Source organism: Callionymus lyra, chromosome 1 (assembly GCF_982586985.1).
Source record: "Callionymus lyra chromosome 1, fCalLyr1.hap1.1, whole genome shotgun sequence".
NCBI classification, from domain to species: domain Eukaryota; kingdom Metazoa; phylum Chordata; class Actinopteri; order Syngnathiformes; family Callionymidae; genus Callionymus; species Callionymus lyra.
In genome coordinates this window covers 51442991-51470603 of record NC_141818.1, presented here as the reverse complement: position 1 = coordinate 51470603, position 27613 = coordinate 51442991, and the positions used below count along the sequence as shown (strand labels likewise).

The 27613-nt window shown below is 36.2% G+C and overlaps 1 protein-coding gene across 12 annotated transcripts in view; it reads left to right on the top strand.

The window, feature by feature from the left end:
• The window catches only part of LOC148090090 (potassium channel subfamily T member 1-like), a 114264-nt gene that overhangs the window by 59368 nt on the left and 27283 nt on the right, over nucleotides 1-27613 (top strand). For 7 of the 12 annotated variants that reach the window (XM_087812091.1, XM_087812057.1, XM_087812101.1 and 4 more), the window contains 16 exons: nucleotides 493-552; nucleotides 1704-1778; nucleotides 1840-1923; nucleotides 3747-3841; nucleotides 4987-5167; nucleotides 6262-6426; nucleotides 11402-11538; nucleotides 13388-13451; nucleotides 13560-13668; nucleotides 13729-13837; nucleotides 15666-15815; nucleotides 18466-18695; nucleotides 20355-20375; nucleotides 22213-22429; nucleotides 26175-26280; nucleotides 26333-26505. In XM_087812091.1, coding sequence (XP_087668217.1) covers nucleotides 493-552; nucleotides 1704-1778; nucleotides 1840-1923; nucleotides 3747-3841; nucleotides 4987-5167; nucleotides 6262-6426; nucleotides 11402-11538; nucleotides 13388-13451; nucleotides 13560-13668; nucleotides 13729-13837; nucleotides 15666-15815; nucleotides 18466-18695; nucleotides 20355-20375; nucleotides 22213-22429; nucleotides 26175-26280; nucleotides 26333-26505 — 1976 coding nt within the window. The remainder of the gene's footprint in view (nucleotides 1-492; nucleotides 553-1703; nucleotides 1779-1839; nucleotides 1924-3746; nucleotides 3842-4986; nucleotides 5168-6261; nucleotides 6427-11401; nucleotides 11539-13387; nucleotides 13452-13559; nucleotides 13669-13728; nucleotides 13838-15665; nucleotides 15816-18465; nucleotides 18696-20354; nucleotides 20376-22212; nucleotides 22430-26174; nucleotides 26281-26332; nucleotides 26506-27613) is intronic. The other 5 variants (XM_087812112.1, XM_087812052.1, XM_087812128.1 and 2 more) reach the window with 1 other exon arrangement.

The window sequence follows — 27613 nt, the reverse complement described above, 5'->3', positions numbered from 1 at the left end:
AAGACTCAGGTGAGATAGAATAAGAAAGAGAAGACACAGGTGAGATAGAAGAGAAAGAGAAGACACAGGTGAGATAGAAAAGAAAGAGAAGACACAGGTGAGATAGAAAAGAAAGAGAAGACTCAGGTGAGATAGAATAAGAAAGAGAAGACACAGGTGAGATAGAAAGAGAAAGAGAAGACACAGGTGAGAAAGAAAAGAAAGAAAGACTCAGGTGAGATAGAAAAGAAAGAGAAGACTCAGGTGAGATAGAAAAGAAAGAAAGACTCAGGTGAGATAGAAAAGAAAGAAAGACTCAGGTGAGATAGAAAAGAAAGAGAAGACTCAGGTGAGATAGAAAAGAAAGAAAGACTCAGGTGAGATAGAAAAGAAAGAAAGACTCAGGTGAGATAGAAAAGAAAGAGAAGACTCAGGTGAGATAGAAAAGAAAGAAAGACTCAGGTGAGATAGAAAAGAAAGACTCAGGTGTAACTGATCATGTTTGTTGTTCAGGTCACTGTCGCTTTAATTGGTTTCCTGGAGACGATGCTCATCACGTATCTGAGCTACAAGGTAAGTTTTTCATCTTCTCAGATGTTTTTGTGTTTAAACGGACGGATCATAAGTACATTTGTGGCCCTTCATCCAATTTAACGTGGCCCCCGGTCTCTTTCAAAACACCACAACATGTCCACTTTAATTCCTAAAGACTGGAAACAGTTTTCTGTCCTTGAAGAAGTTTTCAGTTTTTATTGGTACGATGTCATTGTTCACATGTGGCCCCTGCTGCACATGTGGCCCCCTACTACTGTTTAACACTGATTGCGTTGAAACACTATCATCGACACTCGACAACACTTTTCTCCAAAAGAAACCAGTTATTAAGTTGTGTTTCATTGTGTTATTATTGTTGTTGCGTTGTGTTTTTCAAGAGGCTAACGTTACTCGTCGCCATCCGTTTAGCGACGTAGCTCTAGACCTGAGCGTCACTAAGACGGCGTCGAGGGTGGAAAGTATCCATCGATCCACACTCAAGGACATTTGAGTGAACATAACACACTACATTTTCACACACTGAGTTCACGCACTTGTGCACTCAGAATAAAAGTGTGAGTTCAGAAGTGCAGGATTCAAGACACACGACTGGTATTTTGTCTGAAGTCACATCAGTCTGTGACTCTTCATGCTTCAGTCGAGTCGACTCAAAAATGAAATCAGTAAACTGGTGAAAATGAAACACAAACTCATGACATGATTGATTTTGATCTTCTTGACGTGAAGGTCGTTCCATTCATTTGAGGCTGACATTAAAACGGTTCTGATAAAGGTCGGGACGGCTGCTGTAGACGAGAAAAAAAAATGAAAGAGAAACCGCTCGGCTGCTCACGTCTGCTTCGACCGGTTCTCTCAGTGATCGAGAATGAAAACACGTGTGTTCCGTGGTTATGTCTAATAACTTGAGGGAAATTAAAATGATCTCATAAATATATAATTTAAAAAAAGTAATTAAAAAAACATTTCTTTCATTTTCTTTTACGTCTCCATTGTGAGTGTCATAACAGCTAATGAGTCTCTCTTCTTCATATCACAAGTAAACAAGGTTTTCTAATCGCTGCTGCCTTTCATCTCGTCTGCCTTTCATTTCTTAAGAAAACCATCAGAGGCTCTCGTTAGTTTCCTCGTCTCACACGTTTGTAATCATCTTATTGTCTCCGCTCTGGCAGGGGAACATCTGGGAGCAGATATTTCAGATTTGCTTCATATTGGAGATGATCAATACGGTGCCGTTCATCATCACCGTGAGTTAGGAGCTCGACTGGCGTCGATCGCACTTTCATTAACGCTGGTTTCTCTCGGTAGATCTTCGAGCACTCGCTGAGGAACATCTTTGTCCCCGTGTTCCTCAACTGCTGGCTGGCCAAAGGAGCTCTGGAGAACATGATCGTAAGTGCCTGAAGATGCTGGTTTTTCTCGGATCGTTGTGAAGCTCAGACTCACAACAAGCACAACATGGTTTTTGCTGCATTGAAGATATAAGTACATGTGACTCTACGAAGTTTGAAAGTTGATTTTAACATTTAAAATGATAAAACTTTGAGGGTTTTTTAATTAAATTATATTTTTTATTTAAAAGGTTTTTGTTTTTGTAAAGCATTTTTATTTAAATAAGTCAATTGTTTCTATTAAAAAGTTTAATTAATTAAATTATTTTTTTTATTAATTAATTAAATTAATTTGTTTTGGTTTCTTTTGAATAATTGAATTTAAAAACTTTAAATGAACAAATACATTTTATTTTTTGTATTGTTTTTTCAAAGTTATTACATTTGTTTTGACACATGGTTTGATATTTAAATTCCAATAATTCCAATACAAGTGTTTTAAATGTGATATGTTACTTATTGTAGTCTTTTGAATTCAATGAATAAAATGTTGGTAAAATAGAGTAAACAGACAAAACCAACAGAGCACAGAGCAACTGGATCAAACTTTGTTATGTTAGAACGTAGAAGAACGGGATCCAGTAGCTCTGTGCTCTATTGGTTTTGTCTGGCGACTCTATCTTACCAACATTTTATTTTATTTATTGAATTTAAACGACTATGAATTAGAAAATATTAAATTCAGAAAATCTATTTTTGAATTATTGGAATTAACATTTTAAACTGTATAAATGTATAAGAAAGCATTTATTTAGAATATCTTTCGAATATTTTTGGTTTTTTAAAGTCACTTTTTAATATAGAAATGATTTAATTAAACTATTGAAAAAAAAAATTTAAATAAAAAAACTTTTAAACCTTTGATCATCAGATCCTGATGTTCTAACTCAGGTTGGTTCAGGCAGGAAACGGTTTATAAAAGTAAAGTCGAGATCCAATCAAATCTCTTAGTGCTCCACTCAATGGGCGGAGCTTATGACAAAGGCAGCGTCCTATTGGTCGATTTTCTAACTCGTGGTCCAATCAGCTGGACCTTCACTAACAGTGTGTAGTGTGAATGAAGTTGTAAATTGACTTTTACTAACACAATAAAAGTGTCAAGATGTCAGGTCGCTGAGTGATGACATCATCACTCCCCGACAATAAACATCTTCGAAGCGACATTTCTCGTGAATCGAATTGGAAACTTGAATAATTATGTGTTCAAACAAATATTTGGGAGTCGGACGAGCGACACGTCGACAGTGCAAACGTTCAGACTCTCGTATGCAAATTGTAATTGGTCGAGTCCAAGTGTGAGGAGCAGATCCAGCAGAGTCGAGGAGCAGATGGTGGCTCTGAGGGCCAAGTTTCAGCAGGAGGGGGAAGGAAGGGAGGAGCTGGAACGACTGTGTAAAATATTCATTTCATTGAATTATTTAAACATAACATTAAGCTTTCAATAAATCATTAAAATTCAATTGTTGTTCGAAATTATTAAATGATTAAAAAACAACATTTAAATAAAACGTTTCAGTTTAAACATTACTTGAAATGTTAAATTCAACGTTCAACAGTGATTTACTTCCAAACTCTCTGCTCTGTCATTTGAACCATGAAACTTGTGACAGCGCCACCTACTGACACTGTATCATGAAACTTCTTCAAACAATCGTTCTGCCTCCTCATGACAAATCAAATGTAGTGTTGTTAGCGTAGAATAAAGTATGGATGAGTTCAGCAGTGATTCAGGACAAACCTCTGCCGGGGAGATCATGAGAATGATGTCAATAATTCAAGATGATTTTCTTCTTCTCAACCTTCTTCTTGTCAAACTGTCGTCAGAATGATTTCCACCGAGCCATCCAGAGGACTCACTCCGCCATGTTCAACCAGGTCTTCATCCTCTTCTGCACCTTGCTGTGTCTGGTGTTCACCGGGTGAGTCGCGCTTCTTCTTATCATGTTCCTGGTGATCAGTCTTTGAAAGAGAAGAAGGACTTTATTAAATAATCTGGTGTTAGTTGAATCAAGATGTTTATTTTCTGATGAAACATTTGTGTTACAGTAGTGTAGTTTTTTATTTGATGCTCAGTGTGGGATGGATGGATGGATGGATGGATGGATGGATGGATGGATGGATGGATGGATGGATGGATGGATGGATGGATGGATGGATGGATGGATGGATGGATGGATGGATGGATGGATGGATGGATGGATGGATGGATGGATGGATGGATGGATGGATGGATGGATGGATGGATGGATGGATGGATGGATGGATGGATGGATGGATGGATGGATGATGGATGGATGGATACATAGATAAATGGAAACATTGATGGATGGATGATGGATGGATACATGGATGGATACATGGACTTGTAGTTAGGTACATAAATGGATGGATGGATACATCGATGGATGATGGATGGATGGATGGATGGATGGCAACATGGATGGATGGATACATGGATGGATGGATGATGGATGGATGGATGGATGGATACATGGATGGATGGATACATGGAAACATAGATAAATGGAAACATTGATGGATGAATGATGGATGATGGATGGATACATGATGGATACATGGACTTGTAGTTAGGTACATAAATGGATGGATGGATACATCAATGGATGATGAATGATGGATGGATTCATGGAGGGATGGCAACATGGATAGATAGATGGATGATTGGAACGATGGATAGACTTGAAGTTAGGCTGATGGATGGATGGATGGATGGCTGGATGGATGATGGATGGATGGATGGATGCATGGATACATGGATGGATGGATGGATGGATGGATGGATGAATGAAGGATAGATGGATGGATGGATGATGGATAGATGGATGAACGTGTGTGGTTCACTGGTACAAAGAAGTGAAACATTTGAGCTTCAAAGAACAAACAGTGACTCAAAGGTTGAAAGACTTGATGTTGTTTCGTCTCCAGCGAGAACCTCAGGCTGTGGTTTAAACACATTAACCTTCGAGGGATTTGAATCGATACTGTTCAGTTAGACTTCCATCCTGGTCCAGATCATCCAATCACAGTCTCTGCCTCGTCACAGAGCCTGTGGCATCCAACACCTGGAGCGAGCCGGGAAGCAGCTGACGCTCTTCGACGCCTTCTACTTCTGCATCGTCACCTTCTCCACGGTGGGCTACGGCGACGTCACGCCGCAGATCTGGCCCTCGCAGCTGCTGGTGGTCATCCTCATCTGCGTGGCCCTGGTGGTCCTGCCTCTGCAGGTACGAGTACCAGCGGCGTCAGCATGTTGAGAGGAACGTTTCTGATGTTTTTAAGCATTAAATTAGTGATTTATTTAATTCAATATGTTTTATACTGACAGGTAGGTATGTATACTGAAGGTTGGATTTGTTTTTTAATCATTTAATTAAAATATTTGATTAATTTAAAAAATAAATCAATGTTTTTTTACACATAGAATTCAATATTTTAATTCCATTAATTCAAAAATGTATTTTCTAAATGTAATCCTTTTTAATTCATAGTCATTTGAATTCTATATATAAATGTTGGTATAATAGAGTCTCCAGACTAAACCAACAGAGCACAGAGCTACTGGATCCAACTTTCAGCCAATCATGCGACGGGCAGACGATCATGTGACCACGTAGAAGCTCACAATCAAGTAGCTCTGTGCTCTGTTGGTTTTGTCTGGTGACACTAACATACTGGCGTTTGTATATTGAATTAAAAAGACTTCAAATGTGAAAGTATTGAATTTATAACATTTATTTTTTAATTATTGGTTTTAAAATATCAAACTAAATGTGTAAAAATATTTTGGAATATATATATATATATATATATTTGTTAATAAAATGTAAATTATTCAAAATAACCTTACTTTTTTAATACTCATATTTTAAATAGAAAATTAACTCACAAAATGTTAAAATAAATTGTCAAATACACAATTTAAAATAATACTCATTACTCATTTCAAAATATAAATGATTGAATTAACTTATTGAAAAAAATATATGATTTAATGCTTGAACAAAAACTTGTTTTTTAAACGTTTCAACCTTTTAAAATGAAATATCCGACATTTCAATCGTCCGATGATAAAATAATCTTTTCTGAAAGATGAGAAGATAAACAACGATGCTGACATTTCTGCTGCAGCTCGTGGTTAAAATTCACATCACGAGTCTCTGAGAAAACACAGGGAGAATAATAAATATTGGGTTTGGTGAACATGTCCGTTCTGGATGTGTTTACTGGCCCCGAAGAACCAACTGTGCGGAAAAAGTAATGAGTCAGCGCTTTCCTCTCAGTCCATCTCTTTCTCTTGTTCCCTCACGACCCTGGTCAGTTCGAGGAACTGGCCTATCTGTGGATGGAGAGCCAGAAGTTGGGAGGAAACTACAGTCGGCATCGAGCGCAGACGGAGAAACACGTGGTGTTGTGCGTCAGTTCGCTGAAGATCGACCTCCTGATGGACTTTCTCAACGAGTTCTACGCTCATCCACGACTGCAGGTGCCTTGATGTGTGAAAACACACACGTTTATTGTCTACTCGTCTGTTTTACAAACATTTGAACTACACACTTATGTAGAATAGAATTATTACTAGTGTTGATGAAGCTTCATGAAACAGTGTCATGTTGTTCAGAGGTCAGTAGGTGGCGCCATCAGTTTAAAAATTATGTTTCATTAGAACATTTTTAAAACAAAGGAAAATAGTGCAGAGACGCCATCTAGTGGACGCTGAACATAATGACACTGTTTCATGAAGCTTCATCAACACATCACTACCATCTAGTGGACTCTGAAGATAATGACACTGTTTCATGAAGCTTCATCAACACATCACTACCATCTAGTGGACTCTGAAGATAATGACACTGTTTCATGAAGTTTCATCAACACATCACTACCATCTAGTGGACGCTGAAGATAATGACACTGTTTCATGAAGCTTCATCAACACATCACTACCATCTAGTGGACTCTGAAGATAATGACACTGTTTCATGAAGCTTCATCAACACATCACTACCATCTAGTAGACTCTGAAGATAATGACACTGTTTCATGAAGCTTCATCAACACATCACCACCATCTAGTGGACTCTGAAGATAATGACACTGTTTCATGAAGCTTCATCAACACATCACTACCATCTAGTGGACTCTGAAGATAATGACACTGTTTCATGAAGCTTCATCAACACATCACCACCATCTAGTGGACTCTGAAGATAATGACACTGTTTCATGAAGCTTCATCAACACATCACTACCATCTAGTGGACTCTGAAGATAATGACACTGTTTCATGAAGCTTCATCAACACATCACTACCATCTAGTGGACTCTGAAGATAATGACACTGTTTCATGAAGCTTTATCAACACATCACTACCATCTAGTGGACTCTGAAGAAAATGACACTGTTTCATGAAGCTTTATCAACACATCACCACCATCTAGTGGACTCTGAAGATAATGACACTGTTTCATGAAGCTTCATCAACACATCACCACCATCTAGTGGACTCTGAAGATAATGACACTGTTTCATGAAGCTTCATCAACACATCACTACCATCTAGTGGACTCTGAAGATAATGACACTGTTTCATGAAGCTTCATCAACACATCACTACCATCTAGTGGACTCTGAAGATAATGACAATGTTTCATGAAGCTTCATCAACACATCACTACCATCTAGTGGACTCTGAAGATAATGACACTGTTTCATGAAGCTTCATCAACACATCACTACCATCTAGTGGACTCTGAAGATAATGACACTGTTTCATGAAGCTTCATCAACACATCACTACCATCTAGTGGACTCTGAAGATAATGACAATGTTTCATGAAGCTTCATCAACACATCACTACCATCTAGTGGACTCTGAAGATAATGACACTGTTTCATGAAGCTTCATCAACACATCACTACCATCTAGTGGACTCTGAAGATAATGACACTGTTTCATGAAGCTTCATCAACACATCACTACCATCTAGTGGACTCTGAAGATAATGACATTGTTTCATGAAGCTTTATCAACACATCACTACCATCTAGTGGACTCTGAAGATAATGACATTGTTTCATGAAGCTTCATCAACACATCACTACCATCTAGTGGACTCTGAAGATAATGACACTGTTTCATAAAGCTTCATCAACACATCACTACCATCTAGTGGACTCTGAAGATAATGACACTGTTTCATGAAGCTTCATCAACACATCACTACCATCTAGTGGACTCTGAAGATAATGACACTGTTTCATGAAGCTTCATCAACACATCACCACCATCTAGTGGACTCTGAAGATAATGACACTGTTTCATGAAGCTTCATCAACACATCACTACCATCTAGTGGACTCTGAAGATAACGACACTGTTTCATGAAGCTTCATCAACACATCACCACCATCTAGTGGACTCTGAAGATAATGACACTGTTTCATGAAGCTTCATCAACACATCACTACCATCTAGTGGACTCTGAAGATAATGACACTGTTTCATAAAGCTTCATCAACACATCACTACCATCTAGTGGACTCTGAAGATAATGACACTGTTTCATGAAGCTTCATCAACACATCACTACCATCTAGTGGACTCTGAAGATAATGACACTGTTTCATGAAGCTTCATCAACACATCACTACCATCTAGTGGACTCTGAAGATAATGACACTGTTTCATGAAGCTTCATCAACACATCACCACCATCTAGTGGACTCTGAAGATAATGACACTGTTTCATGAAGCTTCATCAACACATCACTACCATCTAGTGGACTCTGAAGATAACGACACTGTTTCATGAAGCTTCATCAACACATCACCACCATCTAGTGGACTCTGAAGATAATGACACTGTTTCATGAAGCTTCATCAACACATCACCACCATTTGATTTGGTTTATCTCGGGGTGTTTTCAGGACATGACCCCACAATACACGAGTGATCACTGTACTTGTTTGGTTGTAAAAATTGTGTAAACGATCTTTTGTCTTTGGTGTGAAGATTATCTTCACACATCTGAGAGCAGAGTCGACAACAAACACACTCTTATTAAGGAGGCAAAGATGGAGGAGGAGTGGAGCTGATGAATCGTGTGCGTCGATGTGAAACATTTCCAGACAAATCCTGAAGATGCTTCTCTTCGGAGACACAACAATTTAACACAGTGTTTGAAAGAAATGTAATGAATAACGGATTGAAAAATTTTAGAATAGAAAGATTTTAGAATAATAATAATAATAAAGGATTGATTGTATATTGTGATCACATCACACAAGTAAGTAAAGTAAAGATTATTTGCAAAGATGTTCTAGGACCAGAGACACAAAGAGCTTTAACAATCAAAAATAATACACAGTTAAAATATATACTTTAAAAGACACATCAGACAAACACAGGAGTCTCAGAAAATCAGGGAAAAGCACAAATAAAAGTGTCTTGAGATGTTTCTTGAAGGAGTCAGTAGATCATCAAACACAGATGTTTCTTGAAGGAGTCAGTAGATCATCAAACACAGATGTTTCTTGAAGGAGTCAGTAGATCATCAAACACAGATGTTTCTTGAAGGAGTCAGTAGATCATCAAACACAGATGTTTATTGAAGGAGTCAGTAGATCATCAAACACAGATGTTTCTTGAAGGAGTCAGTAGATCATCAAACACAGATGTTTCTTGAAGGAGTCAGTAGATCATCAAACACAGATGTTTCTTGAAGGAGTCAGTAGATCATCAAACACAGATGTTTCTTGAAGGAGTCAGTAGATCATCAAACACAGATGTTTCTTGAAGGAGTCAGTAGATCATCAAACACAGATGTTTCTTGAAGGAGTCAGTAGATAATCAAATACAGAGATGGTTCCAAAGCTTAGGAGCAACAGTCTGGAAGGATTTCTCTCCTCTGGTCCAGAAGTTCAGGAACCATCAGTAGATTCTGATCCACAGACCTCAGAGCCCGAGCTGGGGTGTAAGTCTGGATCAGATCACTGATGGAAGGTCTGACCATGAATAGATCTGAAAGTAAGAACCAGAATTTTAAAATGATCCTGAAAGAAACTGGCAGCCAGTGAAGAGTTTGAAGGAGAAATGTGAGTTCTTCTACTAGAGCGGCTCAGAATTCTCTCTACAGAGTTTTGTATGAACTGCAGGCGAGACACATCCTTCTTGTTTAGACACAAAATAAACTGTTACAATAGTCTTAACAACACAAACACTTGGATTATAAGATACAGATCATGGTGTGACATTATTTTCCTAAGTTTAGAGATTTTTCTCAGTTGAAGTATAGAATACATACAGAAATACACAAAAAAAACCTCCTAATCCATCGTTGTTTTGTAAACATTTCTTTCCTTTTGTTAATATTTATGTAAACGATTCTTTATTGTTTTGTTTCTACAGTATTGTCGGTATATTGTGTAGTTACAATCTAACCTTCGACGATGTTTTCGTCATCGCTAGTTGTGAATTTTGTGTGTCGTAAACTGAGAAAAATACACACTCACGACTCGTGTCGAATCCTTCACGGTCTCGGTCACAACATTAATCCAGAGCTCGGGACGTTTTTAATCCGTGTTTATTCACGCATGAATTAATGCAGCAAACATGTGTCTTGAAGTCGTAGTAACTCTGTTGTGACAACCTTGTGTGTTTGAGTGGTTATTATGTATTATGATCATTTAAATCACAAAGGCTCAAAGTATTTCAGTATTGTTAAGAAAGTCAACTTTACCTCACAACTCTCGTAAAAGAGCTGCTGCTCGTCTGTAACTGTAAGAACATTTAAATAAACTTAAATACCTCAATGTTTTCAGTCATGATACTAATAAATATTCAACAACTGATTTCTAAGTCAGCAAATATTCATGTCAGGCTTTTTTTGTCGTTTTCAATAATTTGTCTCTTGTGAAAAAACAAATAATCACAGTTTGTCATCTTTATTGTGAAATTTTCTGCTAGTCAATTATTTAAAATATACATAAACATAGTTGTTTCTGCAGTATCATTGTATCGTGATACATATCATTAGATTCTTGCTAAATTACTAAGGTAAGGTAAAACTTTATTGATCCCTCAGGTACTACACACGCCTTTTAATTATTGAGTCAACCAAATGATTTAAATAACTTTGACATTATATTTATATTCAACGCAAAACACTTTAAAAATGTACTGATGAAGCTTCATGAAGCCTCATCTTCAGAGCCCACCAGAGGGCGCTAGTGGTTTTGGATCTTTAAAAAAAAAAGTTTTTTGCCTTCTCACATAGTTTTTAACCAAAAGTACCCACGTCTGAAGATGAGGCTTCATGAAGCTTCATTAGCCGGAACCACTAGAGGACATACTGTGAAGTGAAACCAGACATTTCTAGGTTCGATGTTAAACTACAGAGTTCATATAAAACCTGCACCGTGTGATTGTTGTTGGTTCAGCATCTTTGTGTCCTTCAGGATTACTACGTGGTGATTCTGTGTCCGACCGAAATCGACATTCAAGTTCGACGGATCCTCCAGATCCCGCTGTGGTCTCAGAGGGTCATCTACCTTCAAGGGTCTGCCCTGAAGGACCAGGACCTGATGAGAGCCAAGTGAGTCACATGACACTGACACGTGTTTTAGTTTAACCTTTATTTAACCAAAGATTCATAATGAGATTAAAACTTTATAAACCTTCAAGAGTCCATGAGAACAACTCTTACAATTTAAAGTGTGTGTTTGTGTGTTAGACTGTGAATGTGTGTTATAGTGTGTAAGTGTGTTAAAATGTGTATGTGCTTTTGTGTTAAAGTGTCAATGTGTGTTAAGTGTGTATGTTTGTGATGTGTGACTCTATTGTGTCATCAGTCTGTGTGTGTGTTGTTGTGATGTGTGACTCTATTGTATCATCAGTGTGTGTGTGTTGTTGTGATGTGTGACTCTATTGTATCATCAGTGTGTGTGTGTTGTTGTGATGTGTGACTCTATTGTATCATCAGTGTGTGTGTGTGTTGTTGTGATGTGTGACTCTATTGTATCATCAGTGTGTGTGTGTTGTTGTGATGTGTGACTCTATTGTATCATCAGTGTGTGTGTGTTGTTGTGATGTGTGACTCTATTGTGCCATCAGTCTGTGTGTGTGTTGTTGTGATGTGTGACTCTATTGTGTCATCAGTCTGTGTGTGTGTTGTTGTGATGTGTGACTCTATTGTATCATCAGTGTGTGTGTGTTGTTGTGATATGTGACTCTATTGTATCATCATTGTGTGTGTGTTGTTGTGATGTGTGACTGTATTGTGTCATCAGTCTGTGCGTGTGTTGTTGTGATGTGTGACTCTATTGTGTCATCAGTCTGTGTGTGTGTTGTTGCGATGTGTGACTCTATTGTATCATCAGTGTGTGTGTGTGTTGTTGTGATTTGTGACTCTGTTGTATCATTAGTGTGTTGTTGTGATTTGTGACTCTATTGTGTCATCAGTCTGTGTGTGTGTTGTTGTGATTTGTGACTCTATTGTATCATCAGTGTGTGTGTGTTGTGATGTGTGACTCTAATGTATCATCAGTGTGTGTGTTGTGATGTGTGACTCTAATGTATCATCAGTGTGTGTGTTGTGATGTGTGACTCTAATGTATCATCAGTGTGTGTATTGTGATGTGTGACTCTATTGTACCATCTCAGTGTGTTTGTGTGTGTGTGTGTGTGTGTTGTTGTGATGTGTGACTCTATTGTACCATCTCAGTGTGTTTGTGTGTGTGTGTGTGTGTTGTTGTGATGTGTGACTCTATTGTATCATCAGTGTGTGTTTGTAAAAAAAACTCTCTTTTCATTGAAATATTGACATTAGAAAATGATCTTAAGCTCCGCCCACTGAAAACAAACACACTCTGCTGTGATTGGTCGAGCCTGGACAGTTGTCACCTCACGTCATCAATGGTCTCCACCTCCAAGGGACTCGTTGTATAAACAAAGCAGGGCGTCATTACAGCTGGAGGAGGAGTGAAGCCATTATCACGTCATCATGGACTCTCGTAACCTCTCGTTCGTCCAGATTTCAGAGCAACTTTATAAAGTAATAAAGTGTAAAACAACGTCTCTTACGTAGATTTGGATCCATCAGCGTCATGTGGTTTCTTCAGCTGATCCAACATGTCGGGCAGACATGAGTCAAACCTGTTTGATTCTTTTCCATACAAAAGTTTTCACTGTCCTGAGACAGATGTGGTTCCTCATCTCCTCGTGGATCTTAACGTGATCTGCTGCAGCGAGACGACTGGTCCTCCTTCTCGTCTCCTCATGCGGATCTTCTCTCCTCCGGCCTGAGCAGATCCGAAGTGTCCACTCGACCGTGAAGTCTCAGTCGTCGCCGCAGAGTTAACCTCCCTTTCATCGGAGCGTCACCTCCCATAATGAACTTCTCACGTGGTTAAACATCTTCGTTCTTCTCATCCTCTGTCTGGCAGGATGGACGACGCCGAGGCCTGTTTCGTCCTCAGCAGCAGGAACGAAGTGGACAGAACAGCTGCCGTGAGTCAACCTTCAACCACAGCTGAATCCTTTAGCCGCCGATGTAGCGCTTTACGTGACATGTTTGAATCCGTCTCGTCGAGTCTGAACCCTCCGTGCGTCCCTCAGGACCATCAGACCATCCTGCGAGCCTGGGCCGCCAAAGACTTCGCCCCCAACTGTCCCCTCTACGTCCAGATCCTCAAGCCGGAGAACAAGTTCCACGTCAAGTTTGCCGGTGAGAAAAACACGGGTCGGTTGATTTGAGGGATTGTAAATAAAACCTGTGGTGTTTCAGATCACGTGGTGTGCGAAGAGGAGTTCAAGTACGCCATGCTGGCGCTGAACTGTGTGTGTCCGGCCACGTCCACGCTGGTCACCCTGCTGGTCCACACGTCCAGAGGACAGTGAGTGTCTTACGAAGACTGTTTTTGACGATTCATGTTTCATTTAAAAATAATTTCTCAAAGATTCATTTAAACTGTCAAATCATAAGAGAAGACATTTTCTGAACCGAAAGAGAAAAGAAAAACAGGAACCAGACGATTTAATGACACGACGAGGCAGAAACCTTGACCAGAACCAGACCTAGTGAGGACGTTCTTCTTCTGTGATCGACTGGGAGGGAGGAGAGAGAAAGAAGAGTAGAAAACAGGGGGATTATGGATCCATTTTTACACATGTAAACATATGTTTACTCTATAGTTCAAGTTGTTTTGTTGCTTTAATTAAGATAAATTAAGATTATTTTCTTTACCACCAGTAACAGAGTAAATACACTCAACTTGATGTATAATAATTACAATTAATTAAAAGTAATTAATGTTATTCTTTTATTAAAAATGTTCTCAGGTTTATTTTAGAAACTAAGTCTTTGTATTTTAGTGGGAGATTTAAATAATTTAAGATTCAAGATATATTTATTTTGTATTCATATTTTATAGGAATTATTAATATATACATATATATTAGCTTTAAGTGATGGTTGATTTCCTGTTTGACTGTTAAGCTGAAAATATTCCTTTAAGTTAAAATGATGTTTATCATAAGTCAAAATACATAATAACATGATGTATTACAAGTTATATTATATTGAATATTGTGTCTTATATTCAACCTGCGAGCAAGAAATACTGTGTTTTTAGATGTTTTTATCAGTGTGAGAATCTTAATTTTTAAAAGCACTTTAAAAGCAAGTACCGTGTGGAATAAAGAATTCATTAAAACAATCAATTATTTAAATAATTGAATCATTTTTATATTAAGTATTGATTTTCTTTAAGTGGAAAAAAGGTATTCGATCAATAGAAGTTTCAACATTTATAATTAAATATTGAATGTTCTGAGGACTGATATAGTTCTCAGACTGGAATTGAACCTGCAACCCTCCTGCTGTGAGACTGCAGTACTAACAACTGCAGGAACTATTATTATGTTTCTACCATTATGACGACAAATGTTCAGACAGGATTTGTGAAACAGGAGGGATTTTACAGTTATTGCCGAGAACATCTGTCAGAAAAATAACAGTTTGTCACATCAGTCGCTATAAACCCCACGATTCCAGGATCTCATTAAGAAACTGTCATAACAAAGAAACCTGCCCAGCAGGGGGCGAGTGTGCGTCAGGATTTAGAATACATTTTAGTTAAAGTCATATATATTTTTGAATCAAACTTTCACACGATCATGTGACGCTCAGACGGTCATGTGACGCACACACGATCACGTGACGCAAACACGATCATGTGACGCACACACGATCATGTGACGCACACACGATCATGTGACGCACAAACGATCATGTGACGAACGGACGGTCATGTGACAAACGGACGATCACGTGACGCACACACGGTCACGTGACGAACGATCATGTGATGAAGTAAAAGCATGTGATCAAGTTATTCGGTGCTCGTTTAGTATTGCCTGGATGATTAGAATTAGAAGATCTCTATGTGTAAATAAAGTAATTATCATTTTGAAAATAATTGTCTTCATATTTAATATTTTAAATTACGTTATTCAGTAAAACAAACTCAACCTTTTCATATACAAATATATAGAAATATAGAATTCAAAAACGTTTCCATAGAAAAGATCAAATGTCAAGTTGAATATTCTGAATTCACATATATATATATATATATATATATATATAAACACATATATACGCTGAAGGCGAGTGTTCCTATAGCTGGTGTTTCTCTGCATCACGTGACTCTCTCTCTCCAGGGAAGGTCAGCTGTCACCAGAGCAGTGGCAGAGAACCTACGGACGCTGCTCCGGCAACGAAGTCTATCACATCCGTCTGTGCGACAGCAAGTTCTTCGGCGAGTACGACGGGAAGAGCTTCACGTACGCCTCCTTCCACGCCCACAAGAAGTACGTACGTCCTCGCGTCACGAGACGAACAGACGGAACTGTTGACTCATATATTATTGTTATCATAGCTTGTGTTTCCATGAATCTGGTATAAAAGGATTTATTCCATTTTTTTAAAGGAATTTTTTTCATTTGTTCATTTTGGTGTTGCATTTAAATTTCCGGCCTCTAGATGGCAGCAGTCGTTACGTCCTCCACAGCTAAAGGTAGAATGATGACTGAGGACGAGAGGATACAGTGAGTCCAGCAGCTTTAAAAGTTGATGTTTGGACATATTTTGGTTTGAAAAACAAATGAAAGCAGTTACGACTTCGTCAAGAGTCATGTGGTCTGTACATTTCGGGTGCAGACACTGTATCCTCTTGTCCTCAGTCATCCCCGGAATCAAAGTTTCATTAACTGTCAATAAATTAAAAAAAAAATATTATAAAAAAAATTATTTGATTCAAACTTTATTGAAAAAAAAACGACGATAAAAAATCAAAATATATATTTCAAAGTCAAAAGATAAATTTGCAAGTATCTTTTTTGAAAGTTATCGTGAAAAGATTGCGATATTTAAGTGTATCTATATTTAACTACAGTGAGAGACGTGGAGTACTGTATCAAACGTATTTATTTATCTATTTATTGCTTGACGGTCCCTCGTACTGTATCAAATGTATTTATTTATCTATTTATTGCTTGACGGTCCCTCGTTCTGTATCAAATGTATTTATTTATCTATTTATTGCTTGACGGTCCCTCGTTCTGTATCAAATGTGTTTATTTATCTATTTATTACTTGACGGTCCCTCGTTCTGTATCAAACGTATTTATTCATATATTTATTACTTGACGGTCCCTCGTTCTGTATCAAATGTGTTTATTTATCTATTTATTACTTGACGGTCCCTCGTTCTGTATCAAACGTATTTATTCATATATTTATTACTTGACGGTCCCTCGTTCTGTATCAAATGTATTTATTTATCTATTTATTACTTGACGGTCCCTCGTTCTGTATCAAATGTATTTATTTATCTATTTATTACTTGACGGTCCCTCGTTCTGTATCAAATGTATTTATTCATCTATTTATTACTTGACGGTCCCTCGTTCTGTATCAAATGTATTTATTCATCTATTTATTACTTGACGGTCCCTCGTTCTGTATCAAATGTGTTTATTTATCTATTTATTACTTGACGGTCCCTCGTTCTGTATCAAACGTATTTATTCATATATTTATTACTTGACGGTCCCTCGTTCTGTATCAAATGTGTTTATTTATCTATTTATTACTTGACGGTCCCTCGTTCTGTATCAAACGTATTTATTCATATATTTATTACTTGACGGTCCCTCGTTCTGTATCAAATGTGTTTATTTATCTATTTATTACTTGACGGTCCCTCGTTCTGTATCAAACGTATTTATTCATCTATTTATTACTTGACGGTCCCTCGTTCTGTATCAAATGTGTTTATTTATCTATTTATTACTTGACGGTCCCTCGTTCTGTATCAAACGTATTTATTCATCTATTTATTGCTTGACGGTCCCTCGTTCTGTATCAAATGTATTTATTCATCTATTTATTACTTGACGGTCCCTCGTTCTGTATCAAATGTGTTTATTTATCTATTTATTACTTGACGGTCCCTCGTTCTGTATCAAACGTATTTATTCATATATTTATTACTTGACGGTCCCTCGTTTTGTATCAAATGTATTTATTTATCTATTTATTACTTGACGGTCCCTCGTTCTGTATCAAATGTATTTATTTATCTATTTATTGCTTGACGATCCCTCGTTCTGTATCAAATGTATTTATTCATCTATTTATTACTTGACGGTCCCTCGTTCTGTATCAAACATATTTATTCATCTATTTATTACTTGACGGTCCCTCGTTCTGTATCAAATGTATTTATGTATCTATTTATTGCTTGACGGTCCCTCGTTCTGTATCAAACGTATTTATTCATATATTTATTACTTGACGGTCCCTCGTTCTGTATCAAACGTATTTATTTATCTATTTATTACTTGACGGTCCCTCGTTCTGTATCAAACGTATTTATTTATCTATTTATTGCTTGACGGTCGCTCGTTCTGTATCAAACGTATTTATTTATCTATTTATTGCTTGACGGTCCCTCGTTCTGTATCAAACGTATTTATTTATCTATTTATTGCTTGACGGTCCCTCGTTCTGTATCAAATGTATTTATTTATCTATTTATTGCTTGACGGTCCCTCGTTCTGTATCAAATGTATTTATTTATCTATTTATTGCTTGACGGTCCCTCGTTCTGTATCAAATGTATTTATTCATCTATTTATTACTTGACGGTCCCTCGTTCTGTATCAAACGTATTTATTTATCTATTTATGTATTTATTTATCTATTTATTGCTTGACGGTCCCTCGTTCTGTATCAAATGTATTTATTCATCTATTTATTACTTGACGGTCCCTCGTTCTGTATCAAACGTATTTATTCATCTATTTATTACTTGACGGTCCCTCGTTCTGTATCAAATGTATTTATTTATCTATTTATTGCTTGACGGTCCCTCGTTCTGTATCAAACGTGGCCCCCCGAGGTGATCCCCCTGCTCTACGTCACGTGCTGACCTCTGACCCCGGCGTGACCCCTCAGGTACGGCGTGTGTCTGATCGGCGTGAAGCGCGAGGACAACAAGAGCATCATGCTGAACCCGGGCCCGCGACACATCATGGCCGCCGCCGACACCTGCTACTACATCAACATCACTAAGGAGGAGAACTCGGCCTTCATCTTCAAGCAGGAGGAGACGCACAACAAAACGGTGGGCGGACTCTACGACGCCCCCTCCAGGCTGCCGGTGCACAGCATCATCGCCAGCATGGGTGAGAGAACCGTTGACCACGTTGTGGAACCGGACGTGTTCGTGTTTGGTGTTTGCAATTAAACTTCCGGCCTCTAGATGGCAGCAGTCGTTACGTCCTCCACAGCTAAAATGGAGGATGAGGCGACGACTGAGGACGAGAGGATACAGTGAGTCCAGCAGCTTTTAAAGCGGATGTTTGGACATATTTTGGTTTGAAAACAAATGAAAGTAGTTACGACTTCATCAAGAGTCATGTGGTCTGTAAATACTACAACACCAGAGTCAAGTACTGGACAATACTACACATATATACTTGTTACTACACTATCACAACACCAAAGTCAAGTACTGGACAATACTACACATATATCCTTGTTACTACACTATCACAACACCAGAGTCAAGTACTGGACAATACTACACACATATCCTTGTTGCTACACTATTACAACACCAGAGTAAGGTACTAAAAATACTACACATATATACTTGTTACTACACTATCACAACACCAGAGTCAAGTACTCGACAATACTACACATATATCCTTGTTACTACACTATCACAACACCAGAATCAAGTACTCGACAATACTACACATATATACTTGTTACTACACTATCACAACACCAAAGTCAAGTACTCGACAATACTACACATATATCCTTGTTACTACACTATCACAACACCAGAGTCAAGTACTGGACAATACTACACACATATCCTTGTTGCTACACTATTACAACACCAGAGTAAGGTACTAAAAATACTACACATATATACTTGTTACTACACTATCACAACACCAGAGTCAAGTACTCGACAATACTACACATATATCCTTTTTACTACACTATCACAACACCAGAATCAAGTACTCGACAATACTACACATATATACTTGTTACTACACTATCACAACACCAAAGTCAAGTACTCGACAATACTACACACAATACTACACATATATACTTGTTACTACACTATTACAACACCAGAGTCAAGTACTCGACAATACTACACATATATACTTGTTACTACACTATTACAACACCAGAGTCAAGTACTGGACAATACTACACATATATACTTGTTACTACACTATCACAACACCAAAGTCAAGTACTCGACAATACTACACATATATCCTTGTTACTACACTATCACAACACCAGAGTCAAGTACTGGACAATACTACACACATATCCTTGTTGCTACACTATTACAACACCAGAGTAAGGTACTAAAAATACTACACATATATCCTTGTTACTACACTATCACAACACCAGAGTCAAGTACTCGACAATACTACACATATATCCTTGTTACTACACTATCACAACACCAGAGTCAAGTACTCGACAATACTACACATATATACTTGTTACTACACTATTACAACACCAGAGTCAAGTACTCGACAATACTACACATATATACTTGTTACTACACTATTACAACACCAGAGTCAAGTACTCGACAAGAGTCATGTGGTCTGTAAATTTTGCTGGAGTCACTGTATCCTCTCGTCCTCAGTCATCCCCGGAATCTGCGTTTCATTGACTGTAAATTTAAAAAAACATAATATTTTGTTTTGGTTGCTGCCGCACGCTTCTTCTTTTCTCACTTTTTTTGTTCTTCACTTCCTGTTTGTGCTTTTTCTTTGACCTGAAAGTTGATCAGGCAACTTCGTACGGTGAGTTCAGTGTCACGACACGTTTCTGTTGCTTTTATTTTTATGTCATTTATTTTTGTTGTGTATTTATTTGCCGCAGCATCACTTCATTACCAGCAACAAACCTGAATTCCATTTCCTGGTTGATGAATGTCGACACATTTCTACTGTTGTTACACAATTATTTTGAACAAATTTTGTTCAAAACAAACATAAAAACGCTCCGTTATTTTGGTGTGTTTTTGTTACTGCAATATTACAACCATGATGGCCAAGAAAACTCTGTGACCTCCTGTAAATAACACTTTTCAAAAATATCTTGTAATAACTCCATAATTACAACTTTAATGAGCATCAACTTTATGTCACATTTATTATGTTAGTATAATCATTATTTGTAAATGTTAAATTAAAATATTTTTAAGGGTTATTTTCATGCAATACTTAAATATTTTGTCAAAACTACAAGAAAAACTCGCTTTGATCTTTCAACACTTTTTTCTTTTTTTACAGAAATATTTATGAGATATTGAACAAAAAAACACACAAAAGAAACAATATTTGATAAATATTTTGTAATAACTACTTAATTACAACGTTCATGGTAACAAACGTACTTCACCTATAAATAACTATGATTTTACTAAGATCGTTAGTAGTTTTACTATTTTTCCATTGAAATATTTTAAGGAATATTCGTTGCAATATTTCCTAAATATGTTGTAATAACTCATTAATTACAACTTTATTGGGAAACAAAACTTACACTTATTTCCTTTTATGCAATGTTTCAATGATTTTTGATCTTGATTTTTGAACCTTAACTCGTGTTTTTTTCATTTTAAAATACTATATTTACTCACTTTCATGCAATATTAGATGAAATATTTGCTGTATGTGTTTCAATAACTCTTTCTAACCTTTTTTTTTTAGTAATATTTCCATTTTGTCACAACTTCAACTTCTTCTTCTCAAAGGAACATGAATTTTAGTCGTAGAAGTAACAGCCGTAGTAGTTAAAGTAGTATTGTAAGTAATCACGACAACAGTTCAAGTTAAAAGAAACCATAATAATCAATTATTTGTATAAACTGTACCTTAATGTACCTTAACTCACTTTGTATTTTTAAACTTTTATTTCAAGTCACTGGTGAATATATATATATATATAATAATAGAAGTTCATGTCAGAACATCAGTGTCGTCATGATATACATTTATTTCAACGTTCAGAACTGAAACTTTGAATTTCTTATTGAAATATTGTTTTATTACATTTTATTAACAATTTACTATTCAATCCTATTTATTTTAAAAGGTGACATTTATTTTACTGAATAATTGAGTTGATTAAAAAATGATCATTAAAATGTAATATTCCATGAATTATTTATTTTTTATATATAGAGTTAAATATTGTAATTACAATATTTCAAAAATCAATTTTCTTTATTATTTAATCGGTAGTCTTTTAAATTCAATGAATAAATCTTGTTATAATAGAGTCTCCAGACTCAACCAACAGAGCACAGAACTACTGATCGAACTTTCAGCCAATCAAGCGACACACAGACAGTCATGTGACGACACAGAATCACATGATCAAGTGGCTCGTAATACATTTAAAAGGACGAAAAATATTAAATTAAATATATTTTTGTATTTACATTATCAAACTACATGTTATTAATATATATAATTTTTAACACAATTATAAAAATTTAAAGATGTATCGATGCAACGATTCAAAAACATTATAATAAAATTTCAAATTTAAACATTGAATTTTCTGCCACTTTTATACGTCCGTAGATGAAATTTCAGAGTAGATTGAACAACTTTAATAATGTCGTCACAGGAACCGTCGCCATCGACCTGCAGAACCCGGAGCCGCCCGAGGAGAGCGCCGAGAAGCTGCTGCTGCCGACGGAGAACGGCTCCGGGAGCCGCCGGCCGAGCATCGCTCCGGTCCTGGAGATCGCAGACTCCTCGGCCATCCTGCCCTGCGACCTCCTCAGCGACCAGTCCGAGGACGAGACCAACCAGTCGGACGAGGAGGGATCGGTCGGCTGCGAGTGAGTCTTAGGATGAAGGTTCAGGTGCCGCTGCCCTTGAGCAACGTCGCTGGAGAGCCGATGGTTTATTATTACATTCACTCTCATGAGTCGGTTAAAGAGCTGAGCCAGAACCTTCACAGATCTTACAATATCTCAATGTTTTTTATTCATAAAACACTTCAGATCATCTTCAGCCATGAAAAATAACAGTGTCTTTGTAAAAGACTCATTTTCATGAGTCGGTTAAAGAGCTGAGCCAGAACCTTCACAGATCTTACAATATCTCAATGTTTTTTATTGACAAAACACTTCATCATCTTCAGCCATGAAAAGAAACAGTGTCTTTGTAAAAGACTCATTTTCATGAGTCGTTTAAAGAGCTGAGCCAGAACCTTCACAGATCTTGAAATATCTCAATGTTTTTTATTCATAAAACACTTCAGATCATCTTCAGCCATGAAAAATAACAGTGTCTTTGTAAAAGACTCATTTTCATGAGTCGGTTAAAGAGCTGAGCCAGAACCTTCACAGATATTAAAATATCTCAATGTTTTTTATTCATAAAACACTTCAGATCATCTTCAGCCATGAAAAATAACAGTGTCTTTGTAAAAGACTCATTTTCATGAGTCGGTTAAAGAGCTGAGCCAGAACCTTCACAGATATTAAAATATCTCAATGTTTTTTATTCATAAAACACTTCAGATCATCTTCAGCCATGAAAAATAACAGTGTCTTTGTAAAAGACTCATTTTCATGAGTCGTTTAAAGAGCTGAGCCAGAACCTTCACAGATCTTACAATATCTCAATGTTTTTTATTGACAAAACACTTCATCATCTTCAGCCATGAAAAGAAACAGTGTCTTTGTAAAAGACTAATTTTCATGAGTCGTTTAAAGAGCTGAGCCAGAACCTTCACAGATCTTGAAATATCTCAATGTTTTTTATTCATAAAACACTTCAGATCATCTTCAGCCATGAAAAATAACAGTGTCTTTGTAAAAGACTCATTTTCATGAGTCGGTTAAAGAGCTGAGCCAGAACCTTCACAGATCTTACAATATCTCAATGTTTTTTATTCATAAAACACTTCAGATCATCTTCAGCCATGAAAAAAAACAGTGTCTTTGTAAAAGCTACAACATGGAGCGGCATTTTTTTAATAAGAAAATATACTTTAAACAAAACCTAAAGTGACATAATTATGAATAAATAAATGTATAAACACTATATGTAGATAAATTAATGTTGAAATAAATCAAATATTTGTCAAAAACATTTTATATTTCTATCTTTAAATCAAATATTTATACATTTTCACTTTTATTTATTTGTACATTTAATAGTATTCATGTATTTATGTATTCACTTGTGTATTTATACATGTATTCATGTATTTTCTTTGCTATTATGACATTATTTTAGCAACAAATTAACAGAAAAAAAACAACATTTTAAATGAACGTTTCAGGATTTTCTGAAAATGTTCTTTGTTAAATAAGAATAAATACTTATAATTACAATGATATTGAAACAGTTTTGATTGTTTAAAATAACACATTTTACATTAAAATGAATAAATGAATTCAAATGTATATAAATAACCAATTAATAAGTACTTTGACAAGTTTTTTTCTTATTATTAGTTTGAAAATATTGTGTTTTATACACGCGTTTGTAGTAATTACATGTTATTACATCTTCTGATGTGAGAAATGAGGTAAATATTTCATCTTTAAATGATGATAAAACCACGAAGGGTCAGTTCAGGACAGAAAAGCGTTTGTCAATCAATCGTCTTCTTCACGATCAATAATCTCCGGTGGTCGAGCGTCGATCTGAGCTCGCCTCGATCCGTCCTCCTCACTTCCTGTCGCTCCAGTGAGTGATGAGCAGGAAGAGTGTGATGGTGGGATGATGATCTCTGGGACAGAGTGATGGATGTCTGGGGTCAGAGGTCGAACTTTCATCCTCCGGCGACGCTTCACCTGCTTCCTGGTCCAGAGACGGTTGATCATGTGACCGAAGATGAACGAACGTCTCTGACAAACGCTCGTCTTTTTCTGCTGAAGAAGATTCTTCTCTAAAGACTTTGATGTCTTTAACAGACGTTCAGCTTCAAACTGACTAAATATGATTCATGTTGACTTTAGATTAATTTTAAATGTTGTTGAAATTAACTCTGAACGTCTTTGCCTTCATAGGAACTTCAAGAGTTTCAGAATAAAAGCATCAGAATATTTCATGGTTGAATAACACTTTTATATATTATAAAGTTGTATATATATATATATATATATATATATATATATATATATATATATATATATATATATATATATATATAATTGAATGGAAACGTTTTAAAATATATATGTTATTCTACTTTTAAAAAAATCTTAATAATGTCTTCAATATAATGTATTTTTATTGAACTTTAATGACTTTTATTTATTTATGTATATTTATTTTTTAATGAATTAACAATATTCAATTTAAAAAACGTATTTTTTTTAGTACTTGGAATAAAAATAATAAACTCTACGTGTAAAAAAAAAAAAGTTCATAATTAAAATAATCGAATTATTCAATTAAATTGTTCAAAAATACAAATGCACGTCACATCCGACCTTTAACATAAAGTACAATCTAAATTAAAATAAATGCTGTTGTTACATGTTAAAATAAATTAAAAATGTTTCAAAATTTAAAAAATGTAACTTCAAGTGTTTAACAATATAATCGAAATAGAAAAGCGCGAAATAAATAAGAACTATTTACCAAACACGAGCTGAAGCGTTAACGTCTCATGGATCACGAGCGCCCCCGTGTGTTATTTTGATTGTAATACAACTTTGTTTAAAATATTAAATAAGTATTTCAGGCAGAAAAGATTATTCTTTATTATTTACAACTTCATTGACCGAATCATTATGACCTTCACATATATTTATATTTTATTTGTCAACTAATAAAAATTCCATTTTATTAATTAAAAAAAAAAAGGCCTTTATTTGTATGAAACTGTCTTAAATCATCTTAAAGAACGTATTAAATCTGAGAGTAAGATAAGTATGACTTTATCTTAGTTAAAAAACAATATTTTTACATCTAAACAGAACATTTTTCAAAGATCATGACTGTTGGAGTCGAAATAGAAAATTCAGTGAATGAACGTTAAAATGAACTTTTTAGATTAAATCCGCCAAAATCTTTTGTAATGAATTCATGTTTGTTTTTCAATTTTGATTGACGGTTGAGTTGGTCTTAGAATGTATTCAATATAAAAATGTAATAATATAACAGTTATTTTTAATCATAGTGACACCAGACATTACTGATCGAGCACCGAGCTACTGGATCGATCAGTAATGTCTGGCGTCACATGACTCCCTTAGTTGAAGTAACTCTGTAGTATTTTGGTAGAAAATAAATTAAATACATAAAAAATGTTGAATAAAACAAATATAATGCAAACGTTTAATTACGTGAAACGTGAAATTTATATTTCTGTATAAAACAATGCATTCATTTTTTAAATAATCAAAGATTTTAATTATATTATTCAAAAGAAAATAACTTTTCAATGAAGAAATGATTGAGTTGAATTAATAAAACATCAACTGGTTAAAAACAACAACGTTTTCTATTCAAGTTTCAACATTAAACTGTTAAATTCCATCGATCTTCTTCTGACATTGACTCTAACCTTCCGTGAAAAGTGTCGACTCATCACTCGACTCCTTCTCTCCGTCCCCACAGTTTCGTGAAGGGTTACCCCCCCAACTCGCCCTACATCGGCAGCTCCCCGACCCTGTGTCACCTGCTGCCCCAGAAGGCTCCGTTCTGCTGCCTCCGGCTGGACAAGGTGCAGCCAGGACTGGTGTCGTGGACGAGGACTGACGAGTGTTGTGTTTCAGGGCTGCTCTCACAGCAGCTTCGAGGACGCCAAGGCCTACGGATTCAAGAACAAACTCATCATCGTGTCGGCGGAGACGGCGGGGAACGGACTCTACAACTTCATCGTTCCTCTGCGAGCGTATTACAGACCCCGGAAAGAACTGAACCCCATCGTGCTGCTGCTGGACAACCCGTGAGTTTGTACACTTTTGTGTAGTATTTAAACAACTTTATGTAAGTTTGTATGTTTGATGTCATGATACAAGGATATACAGTGATAGTGTAGTAACAAGTATATATGTGTAGTATTGTCCAGTACTTGACTCTGGTGTTGTGATAGTGTAGTAACAAGTATATATGTGTAGTATTGTCCAGTACTTGACTCTGGTGTTGTGATAGTGTAGTAACAAGTATATATGTGTAGTATTGTCCAGTACTTGACTCCGGTGTTGTGATAGTGTAGTAACAAGTATATATGTGTAGTATTGTCCAGTACTTGACTCCGGTGTTGTGATAGTGTAGTAACAAGTATATGTGTGTAGTAGTGTTGAGTACTTGACTCTGGTGTTGTGATAGTGTAGTAACAAGTATATATGTGTAGTATTGTCCAGTACTTGACTCTGGTGTTGTGATAGTGTAGTAACAAGTATATATGTGTAGTATTGTTCAGTACTTGACTCTGGTGTTGTGATAGTGTAGAAACCAGTATATATGTGTAGTATTGTCCAGTACTTGACTCCGGTGTTGTGATAGTGTAGTAACAAGTATATATATGTAGTATTGTTGAGCACTTGACTCTGGTGTTGTGATACTGTAGAAACCAGTATATATGTGTAGTATTGTCCAGTACTTGACTCTGGTGTTGTGATAGTGTAGTAACAAGTATATATGTGTAGTATTGTCCAGTACTTGACTCCGGTGTTGTGATAGTGTAGTAACAAGTATATATGTGTAGTATTGTCCAGTACTTGTCTCTGGTGTTGTGATAGTGTAGTAACAAGTATATATGTGTAATATTGTTGAGTACTTGACTCTGGTGTTGTAATAGTGTAGTAACAAGTATATATGTGTAGTATTGTCCAGTACTTGACTCTGGTGTTGTGATAGTGTAGTAACAAGTATATATGTGTAGTATTGTCCAGTACTTGACTCTGGTGTTGTGATAGTTTAGTAACAAGTATATATGTATAGTATTGTCGTGTACCCTAATAAATACAAGTGAATAAAAACTTATCAGCAGGAATTTAAAAATTACACAAAAGAACTTTGTTTAAAAATAAATAATAATTTGAAACATAATT